The sequence below is a fragment of the Ctenocephalides felis genome, unplaced genomic scaffold (genome assembly GCF_003426905.1).
Source record: "Ctenocephalides felis isolate EL2017-DRISC unplaced genomic scaffold, ASM342690v1 CF-g0.4_SCAFFOLD_03570, whole genome shotgun sequence".
In the NCBI taxonomy this organism is placed as follows: Eukaryota; Metazoa; Arthropoda; class Insecta; order Siphonaptera; family Pulicidae; genus Ctenocephalides; species Ctenocephalides felis.
This window is the reverse complement of record NW_020539724.1, coordinates 22,292,081-22,314,075: the sequence shown is the minus strand read 5'-3', so window position 1 is coordinate 22,314,075 and position 21,995 is coordinate 22,292,081. Positions and strand designations below refer to the sequence as shown.

Genomic DNA, 21,995 nt, shown 5'->3' with positions numbered 1-21,995 from the left:
TTTACTTGCTTAAACTTTAAGTAATTTTATAATACTCATTGTTTATTAAATGATTTTCCTTTTTGTAATGTATTTATTGTGTTATATATAGGCAGTATATTTTAATAAATAGTGTATTACAATATTGCACTTGTTAACAAAAACTATATCAAACAGAACAAATACCAGTGAAATATATATATTTAGTTATAAATATTTGTGTGTATCTAACATAATCAAAATGCTTGGAGACAAAATGTCAAGTACAAAATATAGTAATTTGAATAAATATAGCTTTGTATCTTTTAAATTTGTAATTGAAAAAATGATTATGATTTCAGTAACAATTTATTAAAAAGTTATAATGAAAGAAGCAATTTGTAAATTAATTTGTGGGCAATATGATAGTGCATATGTACATGTTCATAAACATGGCTAGTAAATATTTTTTTTTTTTATATTTCAAGATGTGGACATCAAAGATGCAGCATTAACTTTGTCATAAATATTGAATATTTGAGCACACAGCTTAATAATTCGAGGTTGCATAATTTATTATATTTATTAATAAAATAGAAATGGCTCTTTCTCCTCTAAACCCTTTATTATTGATTGCTTTATATTATATTTTTTTTAAATAAGATATTTCTATTTTATTAATGCATTTATTAATTAATAATTTGAAAATTATGGTTATACCTATTTTTACGTTCTAGTTTTGATTATTATTGTAAGTGTACATACATTTTGAGGAAAAGTTTCATATTGTGAATCATTTTCAAAACACCCGCCAAAACTAAGAACGTGTTATTTTTGAGGTTAAAAATTGGTTAAGATATGTCAAAATCAAACACAATAAAATGTATTCACATGTATATATTTTTCTAAAAAATGAATTGTCTCTAGTGTTTAATACATTGTTTTTATTGTCTTTTTAATTTTAATATGTATTCCAGAATTGTGCAAGGATTTTCAAGATGTATATTGTTTGAAATTAAACAAAATAACATTAAACCACATGCACAAAGATTTGTGGGCACCGGTACTTATATTTATAGAATAAATAAGCTATAAATCCATTTTACTTTTGCAAAGTTTACTGGATCTAATATAATATTAATCGATTAGTTTTGAGTTCAGAAATTTAATTCATAAACCCTGGTCTGATTCACAAGAATGTTAAATACCTTTATGATTCTTCAATATTCTACTAATTTAATTCTTTTTGATTGAAATATTCTCACTGATAATTCTAAGAAAAACTGTGCCAAAATACCTTGTATGATTTAAATATATTTTGTAATTCATCAAACATTTTCCTAAATGTGTTGTTCATATTCTCGATACAAAGTTTTTTAAACAGTACTAAATGAGTTTTGAATTGAGTCAGTTAGTAATCGTTCAGAGTTATCAAAAAAATACATATGAATTTTGTGTCTTAATTTTAAATGTTCAGTAACTATTCAAATTTCAGTAACATATTTAAAAGCTGAAAAGTATATTTTTGTCTCAAAACATCAACATTTACTTTTGTTCTTGAAAGTTCATGATGATGAAATAGATCAATGATCTGAGACTATAATAAAATTGTGATTGATTTGCACAGAATATGTAAATTTAAGTTTACAATAATCAACTCGTCAGATAATTATTTAATTATATATTACTATATAAAATACATTTACTTTTCATAAGTCATTCAATATTGCATTACTTTTTCATTATTTTTTCTAGGTAGTATCTATAAAAGTAACAATATACTACTAAAGTCAGTTCAAATGATAATGGACACCATGAACAAGTTGGTTTTTAGTCGAAAAATTTGAGTCAATTCCAGATAATAAGCAATGGGATGAATTGCGCAATGTAGTCTTAGGACAAAAAACAATGATTGATAAAATAATATCGATGCAATAGTCCTTGGCTTTTGCAGTAAAAACTTAAATTTAACAAAGTCTTATGTTAATTATTTGAAAGCACATAATATCAATCCCAATTTTGCCACTATCGGTAAGATATTGAAATCTTATCATAACCATTATGAGAATAAAGATGTTCCTCCAGAAGAAATTGCATCAATTTTGGGATGGTAAGAGTTTGATTTTGTTTTTATTAAATTTTATATATATATAATATATATATATATATATACAGGGCCGGTCCTGGGGTCCTCAGCGCCCGCATGCAAGATTTGTTCTAGCGCCCCCCCCCCCAACCAATAATTTTAACTGCTTTAACAATTTTTCATTGAAATTATATAAACATTTACTTTATTTTTTAAATTATTTTTAATCATTCTAGATTTTTGTACACACACTTTAGTACACAAAAAATTAGATATAGTCTAAAAGCGTATAAAATACATTGATTTTAAATTTATTTAAAAACTCGGGGCTATTCGCGGGTGATCATAATCAATATTTTTTAATCTAACATAATTATATTAATATTTGTGATTTTGAAACATTTAACTTATTTATTATGCGATTTGTTCTAAAGAGCCTATCACGACAAAAGAGCAAAAGAAGACATAACACTCATATTCCATGTTTTAAATTAAATTTTATTTTAGTTTATTTTATCATTATTTATAATATCTAAAATTGAATTAAACTTCTCCTTATTGGTATCGTAAGGGCCAAATTGTATTCAGCTTTACTTTCCCATCATATTCAGAGTATCAGATTGTTATTTTAAAGTTAAACTTTTTAAAGTGTTAGTAAAGATTAGTAAAAGATACAAAGAAATTACATATTCCCTTAACTATACTGAAACAAACAAATTATATTTGTATCTTTATTATTTCTGCATAGTTAATAATTAAATTATGTGTAAAAAAATCTTAAAGATTTTTGTTCCTAAGTACATTTTGCTTTCATTTTTCATATTTGCTCCATAAACCAAACCACGCATGACTTCAACGTTCAAAGTTCATCAGATGTGATATGTTTGCAACAAAAACAAAAGTTAAAATACAATTTTTCGGAATAAACAAGCCAGTTTTTGAGGACTGACTCCCCATTTTTCATTTTCTTTAACAAGTTCCATTTTAACTAAATCAGCTTGCTATTTTTCATCATTAACGCTCAATAATTAATTTAAACTTTTGTAGGTTTGCTCTTACGGGATTGAACACTAAATATTTTCTTTTTCGATTCCACGTTAACTTTAAACGAAGAAAAAAATTTAAGAGTACATTAAACAATAAGCAGAACAATAATTTACAAATTTGCAGAGTTATTATTTGGTTAATTGTTTCTATTGATATCACATTGCAAACTGAATATGCCTTTTATGACTCATAGTTAAGTTGGATTGTTTATTATAATCTATTAAGTATTCTAGATTTTATATTAAAAAAAATAAAAAATAATATATTATAAATCTCATTTCCGAACCTCGTTTTGGCGCCCCCTAAGGCGTGCGCCCGCATTTTTGCATGCATCGCATGCAAGGCAGGACCGGCTCTGTATATATATATATACATAGTGATAGTTTTCTAATTATTTCAGTGTGAAAAGCTATTAAAGCTTGGAACTTTAGATTTTGTTAATGGAAGCAATGTTATTCATGGTTTGGTGCTAACTGAAAGATGGAAAGAAAGCCTCAAAATTCTTGATATGATAAAAATCACCTCAAAACCAAAATGCCAAATATATAGTATTATCGTTAGTACAGCATTTAATAACAGTGAAATTGAGTAAGATTTATCAAAATGCTAATACTCATTCTTTTGAAATGCATATTATTTTATTCATTCTATTTAAATTATTAACTAGATTTTTTTTTTATTATTTTTTGCATTTTATGACTAATGACAAAGCTTTGCATTTCTTAAAGCTTGTAGTTCATTTTTTTGTTTTATTTAAGATATTTTTGATGACAAAAATCATAAATTTTTTTAATTAGCTTTTATTTCATTTCTAGTAAAATTTATAAAAGTAAAAAATCATTAAACTAATATTATCTTAAGAGGAAAGTTTTTAGCATCAAAACTTTTAATTTTTTTACTTGTTATTTTCCAATGAATTTAAATTTGATAATTTTGAAAGATTAATCAATTTATTTAAAAAATTTATATAATAGATTGAAATTATTTATCTGAAGAAACATTATCATAACAATTTTATTGACTTTTTTTAGATGAAAAATAATAGTTTATTACATGTTTCGATAAACGGTATTATATTTAATAATGTATCTTTCCATTATTTGTATTCATCGTTATGTTTTAAAATATTTTCTTGAGAATGAGCTTTCAAATTAAAATTGTTGTGCAAGTACTAATTTAATTTTATTTAACAATTAAAATTTATTCAAAATGTTTCAGAATAGGTTGGAATCTTTTTGATGAAATGTTACAAATGGATAGACAACCTACATGTTCTGTATATGAATCGTGGATAAACTATTGCTTGAGAAATTTTGAACAACATAATAAAAGTGAAATCTTACTGCAAGATTTAGAAAAAATGCTTAAAATTATAGCAGATAATGATATTAGAGTTTCTAAAGATGTAGGTATGAAATTTGTAAATGCTTTCGAAAAAATTGGATGGACAGGAAATATTTCAAAAGTTGTTCAAGGGTAAATAATTATTTATTTTAAATATAAACTATTTTTAAGTAAGGATTTTTTTAGAAATCTATGATTGAATAACAAAATTGTGTGCTCATAATTATGAAATCAGTTTTAACTATAGGAATCTTATATTGTAAGATTTAATACTTTGATTGTTAATTATTAAAATTACTACTCTGTTATAACAGTTACTAAATATTTTTTAAATCACATTCATAATTGAAATCTGTTAATTTGATTTGTCAAGAAATATTTGATATGAACAAGTTGATTTGATTATCGATTGGGTATTTTTATAAATATAGTTTAAAGGTTTTATTTAATGCTAGAAAGTGGAGCAAATAAGATAGTGATATTTCATAGAGTACATAACAAATAATTTTCTTTTATATTAATGTTTTTTTTATGAAATATTTATCTATCATTTATCAATAACATTTTGTTTATTTTATTTATTAGTTATTTATTTTATGGTTCTACTAATTACAGTTCAAATTGCAAAGCATGCAAAGAAAAATTGGCACCTATAAAAGTATTGGTCAAGGATTTCAAAAAGTTACAAAAGGAATTTTTGAATCGTGTATTAATAAGAAAAGATGTATTTGTGAGGTCGAACCCAACAGAATTAGAGAATTTTCGGACCATGATCAAACAGACTGCTCCATATGATGTGGTTATAGATGGTCTAAATGTTGCTTTTTGTTCAGGAAAGAAGAAGTACAATGAGTTGGCCAACATTGTGAGTATATAAATATTTTTGTTAGTAAGTTTAAAATTCTTGAACCTCAGTTTTTTTGTGAATATGTAGGGTAATGGGAGTAACTACATATTTTAACTAATTATCACTGGCATGTGAGTTCTATAAGCCATCATAAAGTTTATCATTAAATATTAACTAAAAACTAAATCAGTTATCAATCATTTTTATCAATGTGAATCAAAAATCATAAATATTTATTTGTAAAGTATAGTATTTAATTGTGTAAGTATTATAATAACCATGTAATTAGCTTTATCAAGGTTTTAATCATAATTAATTTTTCATAATTAAAACTATATGTATATATAATTTATAATAATTATAAATTTCTATTATAGCTGACAAATGTTGTTCAACATTTCACCGATCTTGGGAAGAACGTTTTGGTTCTTGGAAGAAAACACATGATAAAATGGTCTCCTGGTAAATTAAAATATTTACAACAGAAGGCACATGTATTTCTAACAGAAGACTTGTAAGTTCCTAATATCATGTTTTTTAAATAGTAATAAATTAGCATTCAATTACCCAAACCTAGTAAATAGTAACCAATTAGCATGTGTTTTAATGCTAGTTGATAAGTTATGTTATATTTACTACATAAAGTGTCTAGTATAATATATTTATTTATAAGATATAAACTATTTTTGTCCTGCTTATGATTCCAGATCCTTTGATGATTTATTTTTGTTACAAGCTGCAATTTCTAGTGGCCCTAAGACTATTATTGTATCACGTGATTTGATGCGTGGTCACAGATTTCTTTTGGAAGACTCAGAATTAAGAGAGACATTTAAGAAGTGGCAGCTAAGTTGTCAATATCAAATTGAGAGATATAATAATAATGGAACAATTATATTAACGGTAAATCTTGCTTTTTTATGATTTAATATTATTAATTGAAAGAATTATTTGAGTTGTTTTTACAAATTATTGGTAAAACTATTATTTTTCTCTTATTATTGTAAATACTGAAGCTTCTTCTGACATTATTTTTAACAAAAAGAAATTGTTCTCTTCTCTTGAAGAATTTTATTTTTCATCTATTTCATTTTTCAATACTGCCATGTAAAATTATAATTTTACACAAATTAAAAATTTGTACAAACTAAAAATTTGTATGTTTTATAGTATTTCAGTTAATAACAACTAGGTATCACTTATTTAAATTTTTAATGCATATTTTACCTGTTTGAGAAAACGTCAACAAAAAGTCGAACTTTGGCTCACATTCATATGCACACTGTTTCCATATTAATTCCATTGCTTTCCAATTTTGGTAGCAAACCATTCAGAATGATTTAAACCATCGACACAATGTAAAATTAGTAAATTGTTTTTTCTGGCAAAAACATAAACTTCTAGAAGCTAATATTAATTTTCTCACAATTAATATTATTTCTCTCACAATCAATATTAAAATTTTAGCAATTAATTTATTTCTTGGATTAATTATGAAATATATATATAATTATCAGTTATAGTTCTTTTAAAGAAGCTGGTTTTTGGTTTGCAATATATTAATAAATTGTAAATTTAAGCTGCTGCATCATTTGTACTTATTGTCATTCTATTTTACCTATTTTATACATTTGTTTAATTAACATGTATTTAGTTAATCTATTTTTTTTATTTTAAGGACAATGAAATAAATTATTCAATTATTACATTTTTTTCATTTTTCTTTCAGCCTCCATTGAAGTATCTTCCCAGTGCACAAAAAAATGATAATGGATGGCACATTCCTATTGTTGAGGAATACAAACCAAACACTAACTATTTCTTAGACCTGCCGCAGGAATGGATATGCTTAAGAGCAAAAACTTAGAGAATGTCACGACTGATCAGGTTAACTAGAGATTTTATTATTAACTATATAAATGAATATTATTTAAGATGATGTTTGAATATTATTTATATAAATAAAATTTGTCAATAGAATCATAAAATTTATATATTATGTATATGTTAAAAATTAAGAAAATAAGGACATATAATAAGAAAAATATTAGATCATATATCTTCAGCAAATTTATAGTTTATAAATTGCTTACGAAAATTAATAAAGGGAAATCAATATAAATTTCCCTCATAAAGTCACGATGGTTCTATAAAATAAATGAATCGGTACACATATAAAAAGCACATTTTAATAACTATTAACAATAACTATTTTATTTTATCTTTATGAATCATTATTTTCTTCTTCTCTTCGGGCATTTCTAACGAGAGTATTTAGATAATCATAAGTAAAATTGATGTAATTCACAATTGATGTCATTGTCTCTGAAAATACAGATCTTACTACTGGCGGTAAAGATTGATAGGCGTTTTCTGAAATTTGTCTCCAACCGCCGTTGTTATGATACCAAGTCTATAAAATAAAGACAAAATTATTAAAATCTATTCTAATTTCGTTTTCTTGTAATAAAGTGTTGAAAAAAAATTCTTATTATTATTTTTTTGACGGTAGATACCATAGTCTTCTAGATCATACTAAAATGTTACGGTCCTACGACAACTCGTTTAGCTTTAAAAATTTGTCAAAGTTTGCAAACATTAGTATCGTTCTATTGCCATTTGTCAAAATTAGACCTTTCATCGACGTGTTCTTAAAAACGTCTGAACCGATTTCAGAAATTTAAAAGCCATTTGATTTATCTCGATGAGGACTATCTTTTGTCAGTTTTGTACAACTAGTTTTTGGCTCAGGCAGGTCTGGCCGTTTCGAAGATACGGGGCAAAAAGTGTCAAAAACGGTAATTCAGCTTTTAAGAGAACGAAGCGTCCGATTTTAATAGTTCAAAAAACATTTGACTTGTATTGACAAGATGAAGAACTGATTAAGTTTTTCGGAACGCAGGTTTAGCGGTTTCGGAGGTATAGTAGAAAAAGTGAAAAAAATAGGTGGTAAAAAATTATCATTAGACATATGCACATCAAATTATAAGATATTTTATGAAGATTTTAATAATGTGTATCAATTTTGTTTACATTTCTATGGGTTCTGTAACATCGTTTGTCCATTAGACGGCGAAGCGGCGCTTACGCGCTTCGATTGCTTAAAAAAATTCAAAATATTTCAAAATAAAAAGTAAAATTTTATCCAAAAAAGGCAATTTTTTTCAAAAATTAAAAATTTCTCAAGAATCTAATTTTTTTTTAAGTTTAAAAAAAATTAATCTTTTTTAAAAAAAATAATTTTTGGTACGGGAAGAACCAGCAATTTGCCTTAAGGCACGATGCCATACACCACTAGTTTTAGATATTTTTACATTTCAAAGACTTCTCAGCATTTTAATATACCTTAGAAAAAAATGGATGTTTGTTTGCGAGTGTATAGTATGTCTGAATATGTATATGCGGATACAATTTTTGTCTATGAGAGCACGATCAACTGATTTAAATGAACCAACAATCTATGCAACAACCATTTTGCTTGTGTTGACAAATGATTAGTTTTTGAGGAAGGCAGGACTAGCGGTTTCGAAGATACAGAGGAAAAAGTTCTAAAATGGGCATTTGGTGACCAATAAAGATATTTGGACAAATACAAATTATTATTGACCAAGTCATAAGGGGCCGTTCAAGTATTACGTAAGCACTATAGGGGGGCGGGAGGGTTGTTGATTTGCTTATTTTGGGTTGACCTAGAGGGCAGGGGAGTCTGGATGATGATTACGTCATAGGGAGTATTTTTATTTTTTTACATTAATTGCAAAATGTTTACGTAAGCATGGGGGTAGGGGGTAAGAGGTTTGCTTACTTTTGCTGACAGGGGGTAAATAATTGTAATAAATCTGCATTGAACGATCCATAATGTTTCAGTCAACTGATGTTATAGAAAATTGAACAGGATTTTCAAATTTTCTACGGTTTTCTGAATATAATTACAAATAATTTTTTTGCAAACTTTTTCATTGATACAGATCTTACTTGAAGTTCATCCAATTTTGCTCGAACAGTATCCATTTGAAGACGAATTCTTATCGGGGTTGCAATGGATCAAAAAGGATTGAGAATTAAAATCTTGTTCTTGATGCAAATTTTGCAGAAAATTCATTCACATTTTACTCTTTCATTGCAAACTGCTGTTTGCTTCATATGGAATCAAGTTTTGTTGCGTTTCTGTAAATAATTTTTATCAAGATTTTGTTCAATATTGTTTAATGTGATTGCAGATATCGATTAATCGAATCATTTTAAATAATCGAATTATCGATTTATTTTAAATAATCGAATTATCGATTTATTTTAAATAATCGAAGAATCGAATTATTTTAAATTACTATTAAATTTATTTTAACAATATACAATAATTAACCTCTTTTGGGCAGTACTATTCTTCTATATTTCATTCCTATAGGAAAAAAAATTTATTATTGAAATTTATAATGTATGTGTTAAAATAAGCCAAAAATAAAAATTAAATCATTATTAGACATACATAGTATTAAGAAATTAAGTATGTAACTTCATTTTTAATTTTTGATATCTAGGAAATCCATCAAACAATTACTGATATCATTTTTGCCATTTTGAATATAAAAACAGTTGTAATAACTTTTTATATTAAATTGAATAATAATACTGAATAACTAGCGCATTAATAATTAATTTAACTGATGGTTTAAGTTAATGCAGAAAATTAATTTATTGTATAATTATATCGTAAATTAATATTTATCTTTCATTATTATCTATAGATCTACCTGTTCGAATAAGGTAAACCGTTGTGAAATACAAGAACCTGCATTGTGTAATATGAAAAGTAAATTTCACACTTAATTTAAGTAATTTTAATTTAGATGAATACAAATCTTAAATATTTACACACAATAAATTTAGAAAACTATGACTCAAATAAAGCTTTTGTCAAAATCACAATGTCAAAACAGTATTCAAAATTCAAGTATTTTATCATGTTCTAATTGTCAAAATTTTTGTTAAAAATCAAAAAAATTTATTACATTTTAAAAACAGGAATGAATTCTGCTTAGGTGAGCCTTTTTAAATATTTGTTTAATCGTTATTTGATAGATGTTGTTAGTTATTGAATTTAAAGGGAAATTTAACAATCATATAAACTTTTCTATCAGACGTTTTGAACTTATCTTTTCTATTCAGAATAAAACAAACTAACTTTAAGCTAAATAGCCTAAACAGCATATGGGTAGTTAATGGTATAATTTTCGCATGGCACATTGGTATAGAGTAATTATTTTTGATGAAAAATTAAGTAAATTTACTCTTATGAGCTAAATGTAAATGAATTTTTGTGAAATCGATTCAGATTTTTTCCTGAAACCCTGAGTTTTAAGAAAACACGAAGTGAAAGTATAATACCTTAAATACAATGTTAAAAACTGATAAATGAAGGATCATCATAGTCACATTTTCTCGCCAAATTTAAATGAATAAAATTTTTATTGGATCAGAAATATTTATCAGTGCCAATTTCTGATCAGATCAGAAATATTGATCAGTGGCAATTTCTGATCAGATCAGAAATATTGATCAGTGGCAATTTCTGATCAGATTAGAAATATTGATCATTGACAATTTCTGATCAGATCAGAAATATTGATCGCAGTGGCAATTTCTGATCAGATCAGAAATATTGATCAGTGACAATTTTTGATGAGATCAGAAATATTGATCAGTGGCAATTTCTGATCAGATTAGAAGTATTGATCAGTTATTGCAATTTCTGATCAGATCAGAAATATTGATCAGTGGCAATTTCTGATCAGATTAGAAATATTGATCAGTGGCAATTTCTGATCAGATTAGAAATATTGATCATTGACAATTTCTGATCAGATCAGAAATATTGATCGCAGTGGCAATTTCTGATCAGATCAGAAATATTGATCAGTGACAATTTTTGATGAGATCAGAAATATTGATCAGTGGCAATTTCTGATCAGATCAGAAATATTGATCAGTGGCAATTTCTGATCAGATTAGAAATATTGATCAGTGGCAATTTCTGATCAGATTAGAAATATTGATCAGTTGCAATTTCTGATCAGATCAAAAATATTGATCAGTGGCAATTTCTGATCATATCAGAAATATTGATCAGTGGCAATTTCTGATCAGATTAGAAGTATTGATCAGTTGCAATTTCTGATCAGAACAGAAATATTGATCAGCGGCATTTTTGCTAGTTTTATATTATTTTTCAGCGTTGTTCTGAATCGTTTGACACCGAAATTTGATATAGTATTTGTGAATGTATGTGAGCGTGAGCCAAAATTTGACCTATCGTCAAATTTCGTGTTTTCAAAAATGGCTGCACCGATTCCTAAAACTTAAAATCCGATAAAGGCTGGCGTTAATTAGTTTTGTGACCGGTAAAGTGGTTTCTTTATAATTACCAGATAAATACAAAAAAAATTGAACACGTGTTCGTCAAAAATTCTGAAATAATTTTGAAAATTCAAAAAAGTGTTCGAAAGTTAACATTGAAAGTTTTTTCTGGTAAATTTTTGATAAAGATTGTCAAAAAAATTAACAAGTGGTTAAAAATTTAGCAATTTAACCGCAATAAACTAAGTCAGGTCAGTCGCTCTCTGGCTAGTTTATGTTTATGATCCGAATATAATTTGTGAATTATAAGCTACGTTGTTATAGAATATATATAGTAATTTATTTTCTTTTACAGAAAGCTAAAGACCACAAATAAATGATTTTTAAAATGTTTTCACCAGCAACCGGATATAAGAAAGTTGAGATGTCCAGGAAATAATCAAAACTATACTTTACTTTTAAATTAACATTTGTTACTTATGAGTTTTACGTATATTTTGAAAGTATGTCTTCCCGGAACATTGCATCCGAGGAGTTCTTGGTCACCAAGGATTTGGATGCTAGGCTGAGAGCATATAATAGAGAGCAAAATGTCATAACACATTTTTTATCAAATAAACAGTTGATGGGCATATCATCGGTCTATGCAAATCGGTTGCTAAGGAGAGGAGGTAATAATAATTTTTGAACCGAAACAGATTTGCACTAGATAATATATCCATCCTTCTTCCAATTTCTATTATTAATTTTCCTCAGAAAAAGTTTGTTTTTGCCTTAAAATCCGGTTTGCTCATTTTAGGTTTTCTCAACGTTTCAAGTTTCTCTCAATCGTTTGAGACCAAATTGGGTAAAAGTGTACGTATGTGAGCTTTTTTTTGATCTTTTGAAAAATTATACGAGTTTATAAAATTCTAATTCCTTTATGACTTGATTTGTTTTCTTTTACTATAAAAATAATTTGTAAAGAAAATTTAAGGTAATCGACCGCGATATTTTTTATTAGGCAAGGGTCAAGCAATTTTGGAGAAATATCAGACGAATGATTCAATTTGTCCAAATTTTAATAAAATATTAAGTGATCAGGTTTAATTGACAAACCGAGGCCATTATAGGAATAATTTTAAATATTATATGTTTTGTTATAACATGTTAAACCTCTTTAATAATTAATAGTTTTTGGGAAACGAGTTGGGCAAGTTCAAAAGCCAAGCCATGAAAAGAGAAAAGATCAGGCTAGATTTCTATCCAGGCCAGTCCTAGCTAAGTTGGAGCCAATTGTCGAACACCGCTTCCAACAGGTTTCAGAAGATCATATTGAACCAAAATGGCCCATTCTTCCTTTGAATCCTAGAAGTGACAACATTGAACATTTGCCTAGTGGCGAGGAAACTAAATCTGTAAGTTTAGCAAATTTTGAACCGCATCCTGTGCTTTTTGAATTGAAATCCAGAATCATCGAAGATCCTAAACAAGAATTCAATTTTCAAGACAATGATTTATTATCAAGAGATCAAAACGCTGGAACAACGATAATAATTTCAAGTATTTCTCAGCATAATGACGCAAAACCAATGGAAAAAGCACCATTGATAGTGAACAATACTAAACAACAAAATCATTTGGTTAAAACGGCACAATTAAAAGCAAGTGGTAATTTAAGTTCTGCAAAATCAAACATGACACAGAGAGCAGCCCATAATTCAAACGTTGCACACCAGAAACAAGGCAATGAACATGCAACACAAAATGTTCATGATAACCATCAAGGTGCTGATATGAAGCTGAAAAAATCTAACATATTACAAGAAAAACCACACACGGATGATAAATTGCGAATGAGAAATAAAACCAATAACGAAAATGTGCACCAAGCTGATCCAAATATGGTTTCATATAAAGTTCCTAAAGAAATGCCACTGATCGATGACAACAGTAGTCGTAAATATATGGATGAAAATCAAGCAAAAGCGGAATTGATAAATTTATTGAACCGGTTGCATCATAAAGAACAGATAATAAACACACAGCAGAATTTAAAAGAAATTTCGACACAATCCAGTCAAAAAGAAGAGACAAGTGCATGTTCAAAGCAAACAAGTAATAGATCTACAGAGCAGGAAACAATCGTAATAGTAAGACCGAAAACTACAGAAAATGTGCGAACAAACGCGGAAACCCAACGATTACCTCAAACTAAAGCGCAATCGCCACCGAGTCAATCGAAACAATCGGCAAATACTCAGAAGCAATCCAGTCATAATAGTGTTCGGCCGAAATCCTCTAACCAACCTAAACAAAAACCACTTCAAAGTAATAGCAACAGATCTCAGTTTGGGACAAAACCGAATAAAACTGCCTCTCGTTTCGAACCGAAACCACCTTCTCGATACGACCCATGGACTGAACCTAAATGCATAGTTCCAAAAACTGATACGAAAGTGGAACCATCATGTTCTAAACACGTGCCTGAACAAATTATTGAAACAATTGTCAAATCGGTAGTTGCTTCTCCAAAGCCTAAAACTGAGACGGAGACAAAAGTCGAGGATAGTAAAACACCAACTCCACTAACTCCAAATATTAAAAATGATGAATATAAATCTATGTCTCCTAAGAATAAAACTGGAATTACTAGCCCTATAATTGAGAAGCAAATCAGAGATGCTGATAGACCAATATTTAATTCCAATTTGGCAGTTCAATCCAGGAAAAACAAAGCCGACAAGTTTACATCTGTGATGAAGAAGAGAAACGATACCAATCAAAAGTAAGTGAATAATTGTGAATACCAAAGCTGATCTTAAATAGTATGTATCAACTAATTTTGTTCTCAAACAGAGAGATAGAGCAATATTTTCAAAGAATTTCGGAGGACAATAAAGAACTTTTGAAGAAACTAGAGCGGGTAAATATTTATAGCAATTACTGTATTAACCCTTTTCTACGAACCGCGCCTTTAGACATCCTTGACGATCTGTGTGTACGCGTTTTGCTCATAGTCGTTCAGTGTATTTTATCAATAATGATTGGATAATCTTAAAATATTTAATTTTATTACTACAAAATTTTATTAATATGACACAAATTATATTTTTAATATAATTTTTCATCAATATCATTGCCATCCATCATTCTAACAAAGTTTTTTGGACATTCAAATTTTATTTGTTGTGTTTTTGAATTTTAGAATCTTAATTTTATAATTATGATGGTCTGTTTATTAAATATTCGTCCTTATCATTTTGGTTGTCAATAGGTCGAGCTGGAACAAGCCCTGGAACGGCAAAGATGGCTAGATGAGTTTTCAGCAGAAATGGCCCAAAAATTAGCAACGTTTATAATGAACGATGAAGGCAGACAGGTAAAAATCGCCAAGGTAAAATATACTAGTTTAATTTATTTATTATAATTTTAAATGAAAACTTGTGGTGTATGATGCCTTAGGGCAAATTGCTCGAACTTCCCGTAACACAATGTAATATTCAAAGAATAAAATTTAGTAGAAAAAAATATGTTTTGAAAATTAAAAAAAAAATTAAAAAGTTTTTCCCCAAAAGCAATCGTTTCGTCAACACAAGCAGAAAGTTTTTTGAATATTTCAAGTCAGATGCAAACTGCAATTTTTTTTTAATATTTAGCTCCATATCTACGAAATGGCAAGGCCTGCCTTTGCAAAAATCTAATCACCACTTCTCGAGGGGGGATTTTTCTGGGAATCCCCATCATTACGAATTAAATTGTTCAAATTGGACGCTCGGTTCTCTCAAAAACACGATTTTTATTTTCTACATTCTTTGCTCCGTATCTCCGAAACGGCTGGACCTGCCTTTGCCAAAAACTAATCAGTACATCTCCGTATCAATAGGAATCGAATATATTTTGAACCATTCAAATCGGTTGATCCGTGCGCCCGAAAATGTGGGCGAACAATTGTATCCATACATACACACACACGTCGATTTTTCTAAGGTATGTATAATTGTTCAGAAACCTTCAAAGCGTGAAGATATGCAAAAAGTTTAATTTCGATTTTTGGACGATTCCAATAACTTACCCTACCGGAAGTTTATAAATGGGAGAGTTAAATTTTCTTATTCGAAATTTCAATCTAAACTTGAACGAAAGAATGGTTTAACGGAGATGAATATCGAACAGTTTTAATATCAACTTCTACATATATATGTGTGTGTAAGTATGTGTTTTATATTTCGGGGGGAGGAACTAGAATACACAAATCAGATAATGTGTCAACAATATTTTTCTGTTTATATAATATTTCAGATTCATTTTCAAAATAGCTCAATCACCTAATCATATTCTAATTAGATTCTAAAAAAATGTTTTTTTTAATAAAAGGCTTTGATGGCAACAAAATCGGTTGAAGATATTTCCGATTTGGTACTTGGCCTAGTCGCAGAAATTTTGCACGAGACTAAACCCAGCAGGAATACACCAGTAGCTCAATTGGGAGCCATGCAAAGATTCATGCTGACAGTGTCTGATAGAATGGCCGATTGGCTCGAAGCAGTATTAATTGGAAACGCCTGATCTTATCATATCAGTTTCATTTCAAACTTATATTTTTAATACAAAAAAGTGAAAAATACAGTTTTGTATATGTTTTACAGTAACTATCTGAACACAACAAACGAGGTCTTCTTAAGATTAAAATAACTGTTATCGCCGTTGTCAACGGCGTCGTCTCGCGTTTCAGAGGCTTCGCAGATTTTTAATTATTGAAAATTTGTGTAAATATTGTCATCATTTGATTAGGAATAAATTTCATTTACTCATCCATTAGTTTAAATATAATTCGGCTAATGTAATTTAGTTAAATTACGTAATTAAAACGTAAACGTACGTAATTATAAAACAAGTCTCTTAAAATACACATACCTTGAAAAGAGTTTGTTTACAGAAACAATATTAATAAGAAAACTATTCCAAATCATAGACCTTATACAATTTCAATTATAAGGTCTATGATTCCAAATACAATAAATTTAAGAACAGACATAAAAATATTAGGGTGCGGTGGACAGGCGTGGGCCACAGGTTAGAGGGGGCCACTCAAACAACCTTAAGACTAGTGACATGTATGTCGAACCGCGCACACGTTTATCATATTTTGATACTTGCTCAATTTTAAAAAGCAAAAGCAAAATCACCTTCGCATTGTACAAAGAAACGCGCTAAGAATTTCGTCGAGAAAGTTATTTTTATCCGGGTACGCTCTTACTTGATTTGTTATCGAATTATCACGTGAAAAATTCAAGTAAATATGCTATATTAAACATATAATCATTTGAAATGCAGAATGATTTTTGCCGATTGTTTACATTGTGTTTTTGTGGGATGCATATGCAAAATTTCTAGACGTTTCTAGATAGAAGTGGGCCGCTATTTGTGGACAGACATGGGCCACTTGAATAATGCCGTTCTTCGCATAGTAAAGTTTTTTTTATCAATTATCTTCTTCTTCTATATATATAAAAATAAGTCGGGTTTTCCTTCCTGACGAAATAACTCCAGAACGCACGAACCGATTTTGACAATTTTGCATTCGTTGGAAAGGTCTCGGGCTCCGCAAGGTTTATAGCTAAGAAAATTAGTGGTGCATGGCATCGTGCCTTAATGCAAATTGCTGGAACTTCACGCACCGTAATTAAAAATTCGAGTAATGACATTAGTGAGAATTATCAGAATTATGCTTGGTCAAGTCAATGAGCAATTCTTTCCGCAAAGAATAATGATGTACCCGCACTGAATTTCACCACTCAATCAAAAATTGCTAGCGATTTGGTGACATACCAATGATTCCGACTGGTCTTCCGTTTGACTTCAAACGAATGCAATTTCCAGTTCGCCTTGCGTTCGCAATAACAAGTCGCAAGGCCAATCCCTTAGTGTTTGCGGGATAAATGTCAAATAGATTACTTACAAAATCATTGTTTTTCACATGGGCAGTTATACGTTGCCTGTTCACGAGTTGGAAAACCATCCGCTTTGTTTGTGTTAACGTCAGACCAAAAAACAAAAAATGTGGTTTACCGAAGAGCACTTTAATGAAACGGATAATTTGCGGATTCACTTTCATTTACTTAGAGAAGTTCAACTAAAAAACACTTCATTTTTGTAATCGAAATAAATTCATGACTGTTATATAATAAAATCAAATTTTGCCTTTTCAAATATAAAACAAACAAAAAATTTCTTCATCTTTGAAGAAAACATCTGGTGGCGAAACAGAGTTCGTCGGGTTTGCTAGTCAATTATAATAACGTCTTATTTTCTTATTTTTATCTCATTTTCAAGTCATCATGAGTTCACTGGAAATGTATAATAACTAATGCTGTATGAGTATGGCATCGTGCCTTAGGGCAAATTGAATCTTCCCATACCGTAACGAAATGATCGATGAATATCATATGTTTTCAAATAGATTATGTAACATTGTCTAATATTTATAAAAATTATATCAATTGAATTACAAACTTAAAATAATTTATTTGAAGTATATAACTGAGCTTCAGAACTTAAGCCAGAAATAATCATTTTTTTTGGAAAAAAATTAAATAAATTGTTTTTTCAAAAACAATAGTTTTGCCAACACAAGCAGAATGTTTTTTGTATCATTCAAATCGGATACTCCGTTCTCTCAATAACTTGGTTTCTATTTTCTGCTCTCTTTGCTTCGTATCTCCGTAAAGGCTGGGCTTGTCTTTGCCAAAAGCTAAACTGCACATCTCCCTATCAATAGGAATCGATTGTTTTTCGAATTTTTCAAATCGGTTCATCCATACGCCCGAAATCGTCAACGAAAAATTGTCTCCACACATGCACACACACAGTGTACTTTTTTAGTTAAAAAAATACACTGTTTTTTTCATGTGTTATAGTACCCAGAAAGGAAAAAAAAAAACAAGTATAAACGACCAAAAATAAATAAGAATTAAAGTAATATGTACTATTTTATTTAGAACGCTGCACAAAGCCCCTCTCCCTGAAAAAATTAATATTTTGAAGGCAAATCTCTTAAGTTTATCAAACATTTATTCTATATTCTTTTTATTACATAAGTTATTATATAAAATTATTCAATTTGAACTTAAAAACTTTATAGTTTAAAACTGAACAAAATTATTATATAAAATTATTCAATTTGAACTTAAAAACTTTATAGTTTAAGACTGAACTAAATTATTACATAAAATTATTCAATTTGGGCTTAAAAACTTTATAGTTACTCTAAACTACGGAATACGAGCTTTCTTGTTGCCTTCAATGGCTACTGAACACCTAGATTCGACAGTTTCTAGATCTTGAATTGATTGTTCGTTAATCCGCTTGCGTGTTGGCGATGATTTTGGTGAGCATTGTTTTAATAGTTCTACATCATTAAATATAACTTGAGCGCCTCCTCCGCAAGAGGGTATAACATCACCCTTATACAGTCGCGTTTCCAACTCCCCACCAGAATCCTGCTCTTGGGAAAATAGACAGTACTTAGATGTCTTCATGTTAGCGACATCTTTGACATCTGTTAGCTTAGTTACGCTCTTGCGTTTGCGCATCATAGGTTGCATAACAGTTCCCAAAGGAACTGCATGTGGCCCTCGATGTTCCAACCATACTTCGCAATCAGCAGAACGAGATCTTCTATGTCTTGAATTCGCCACAGCAACCCCTCTTTTTGAATGCTGGACATTATGGGTTGCAGCTTGCAAAACAGGAGCAGCTGCTTTTCTCGGAGTACGATATGATTCTACACTGCTTGCACTATCTTCTGATTGTTGTGATCCTATTAAAAATTTGTTGTTATCCAAAATTTTAGAAGCCATTCGAATTTTTTGTGTTTTGGTTTTAAGTTCATTTCTCAAGGCAGCACGTTGTTTCTTCAATTTTATTTCATGATCCTTAGACATTTTCTCAGTCTCCAATGCAATTTTGTGCTGAAACACTCTCTCTTGCTTTTCTTTTTCGATCATATTTTGGTTCAACAATAAAGCCTTCTCATTAATTTCTTGAACATGATGTCTGCACATGGATTCTTTCTCAAGTAACTGTGACTTTAATGTATGTATCTGTTCCTCATATAAAATAATTTTCTCTTCAAGAGAAGTTATTTTTAGTCGCTCTTCCAGGAGTATAGTTTTGAGGGAACGTACTTCAGTTTTCAAAGCGAGTCGTTCTCTTTCTGTGTTCAATATATGGCTGCGTAGCTTTTCTTCTTTCTTAGCTACATCAATCAATAACTCGGCTCTTTTTGCCATTCTTCTCTCTAAGTAACTTTTTAAAGAAATTACGCCATCTGAAGGTGGATTAGCCCAGTCAACAATAGGAAAGGTACCCAAATTATATACCAATCCTAAATCTACAGCTGCTACTGCTTCTTTCATGTTAATCAGAGCCTGTTTGATTTCCCTGTTAGCCTTCCTACGTCCAGGTGTTAAACCATTATCCACTTTAAATGTCATAGCACGAGATACTTGCACTTCCTGAGTCATTTCAGCAAACTTCATAACTTGCAGTGTTTCATCATAATCTTCAGCTCTTGGATTCACACAAATGATCATTTTCACTTGACCTTCTCCATCAAAAAAGTTTTTAAATAAATGGGTTAATTTTGAGTCCCTGTATGGCACTATTTTGTTACTTCCAGTCATTTGATTTTCACGCAGTATGTCCAGACAAGATCTCAGAGTCATTAAAGAATTATTTATGCAACATGCTTCACGCAATCGAGTTCCGGAATTCTTTGTGCGCACAGCTCGTTCACTTCCTGCCAAGTCTACTAAAGATAATTGAGAAATGCAAACTACTCTTTTCTCTTGGATTACATTTTCTCCAGATTGATCAGTTGGTGCCTGCACCAATCGAATTGTAAAAACAGAGTGACTGCGTGAGCTCTCTGAATTCATATTAGTACAACCCATCCTTTTACGCCTCAGTCCCCTGTTAAATATTTCAACAGCCTCCTCAGTACTTTTGCATTCAATTTCAGTAATCCCATGCAAATACATATTCTTAGCACCATCTTCACGTATCATTCTGTTTTGCAGGCTACGCTGATCTTTATTAGCACTTTCCTCTAGCAAATCATATATGCTATTATTATATATCTCAGCAAAAGTAACAAATACTGAGTAAATATTATCATCGTCTACTCCTTCAACTACAGAGAGATCTTCAGTAATAACAGGTGTTTCCAAGTCAGAGTTACACCGTTTGGGAGTTTTCGAATATTTGCTAGACAATTCTGCATGCCTCTCAGCACAGGCATCAGCTTCGGATTGAACATCAAAACCATTTAACTTATCTGGCTTGAATATAAATTTCTTTGCATGATTGTTAGCAATAGTCTTAAATATGACATCAATACTACGCTGCATAAGACCAGGGTTCTGTTTATCACCGACCATTGTGTAAGTCTTACCACTGCCTGTAACTCCGTAAGTAAATAGAAGCCCATTGCGACCTCTTACTAAATTCTCCACTAACGGACGAGCGACTTCATTGAATATTTCATTTTGGCCTATGTCAGCATCAAAGACGCGTCTGAATTTGTACTTAACTTCTTTAAAGTTCGCTCGATAATTCACTGCAGTTGTTGGTGGTGATAATAGAACAGACGATTGGGACACTAGTTTTAAACAGGACTCTTCAGACTCATTTTTCATGGGCCGTAGTCTGCAATAAGCTTGAACAGGGTCTTTGGTAGAATTTGATCCATTTGTATTTAATTTTATTTGCTTTGGGGTTTTTTGACCATTCTTTGTTGTTTTCATTTTAATATTATGCACTTTAACCGATTATTTTATTTTCAATATTGACAACTACCCGTCAAGTACGTTAATTTCGTTCAGTTTGAAGTTTGAAACATAGAATATGATTACGAAATGTATGGTAACACGACGCGCGAAACCAAACCATAGACCATAGATAGGAATGTAAACCCTGAACCTGCAGCCCAAAATGTTGACAAGATAAAAAACGTTCTTCTCCTTATTTTGAATAATATTACAAATTATAATAAATTAAGCATTATGTTATACTTGCTAAAAGTTCTTGTACTTTATAAATGCATTTGCTACTCTAACGATTTGAAAAGTCTGCGAATTTTTTTTGACAAGCAGTTGGCAGCTTTGAAAATCAGATTGCTCGAGAATTGTTTTGGCGGTTCACTGCCATATCTTATCAATGTATGTTTACGTTTGCTAAAGTTAAGTTTTAACAAAGTGATTTTAATATGTTTTACTAAGTGTTTTATATACGAACGTAGAAGTGCCTTCAAGTTCATGGTGCTTTGATTATCTTAAATATGGATGAATCATTTTACATTTATACAATGCACAGAAT

The 21,995-nt window shown here is 29.6% G+C and overlaps 1 protein-coding gene and 1 pseudogene across 1 annotated transcript; one reads left to right on the top strand and one right to left on the bottom strand.

Moving 5' to 3' along the window:
* Window positions 1-410: 410 nt before the first annotated feature.
* On the top strand, window positions 411-12,045 carry LOC113383607 (mitochondrial ribonuclease P catalytic subunit-like). The gene is given in 11 exon segments (XM_026621859.1): window positions 411-417; window positions 1,793-1,873; window positions 1,876-2,068; window positions 3,092-3,140; window positions 3,492-3,679; window positions 4,310-4,567; window positions 5,051-5,300; window positions 5,660-5,796; window positions 5,990-6,185; window positions 7,012-7,169; window positions 11,992-12,045. Coding segments are annotated over 10 exon segments (1,497 nt in total). The 3' UTR covers window positions 7,150-7,169; window positions 11,992-12,045.
* A 6,819-nt stretch (window positions 12,046-18,864) lies between these two features.
* LOC113382782 lies at window positions 18,865-21,514 on the bottom strand (annotated as a pseudogene).
* Window positions 21,515-21,995: the final 481 nt, after the last annotated feature.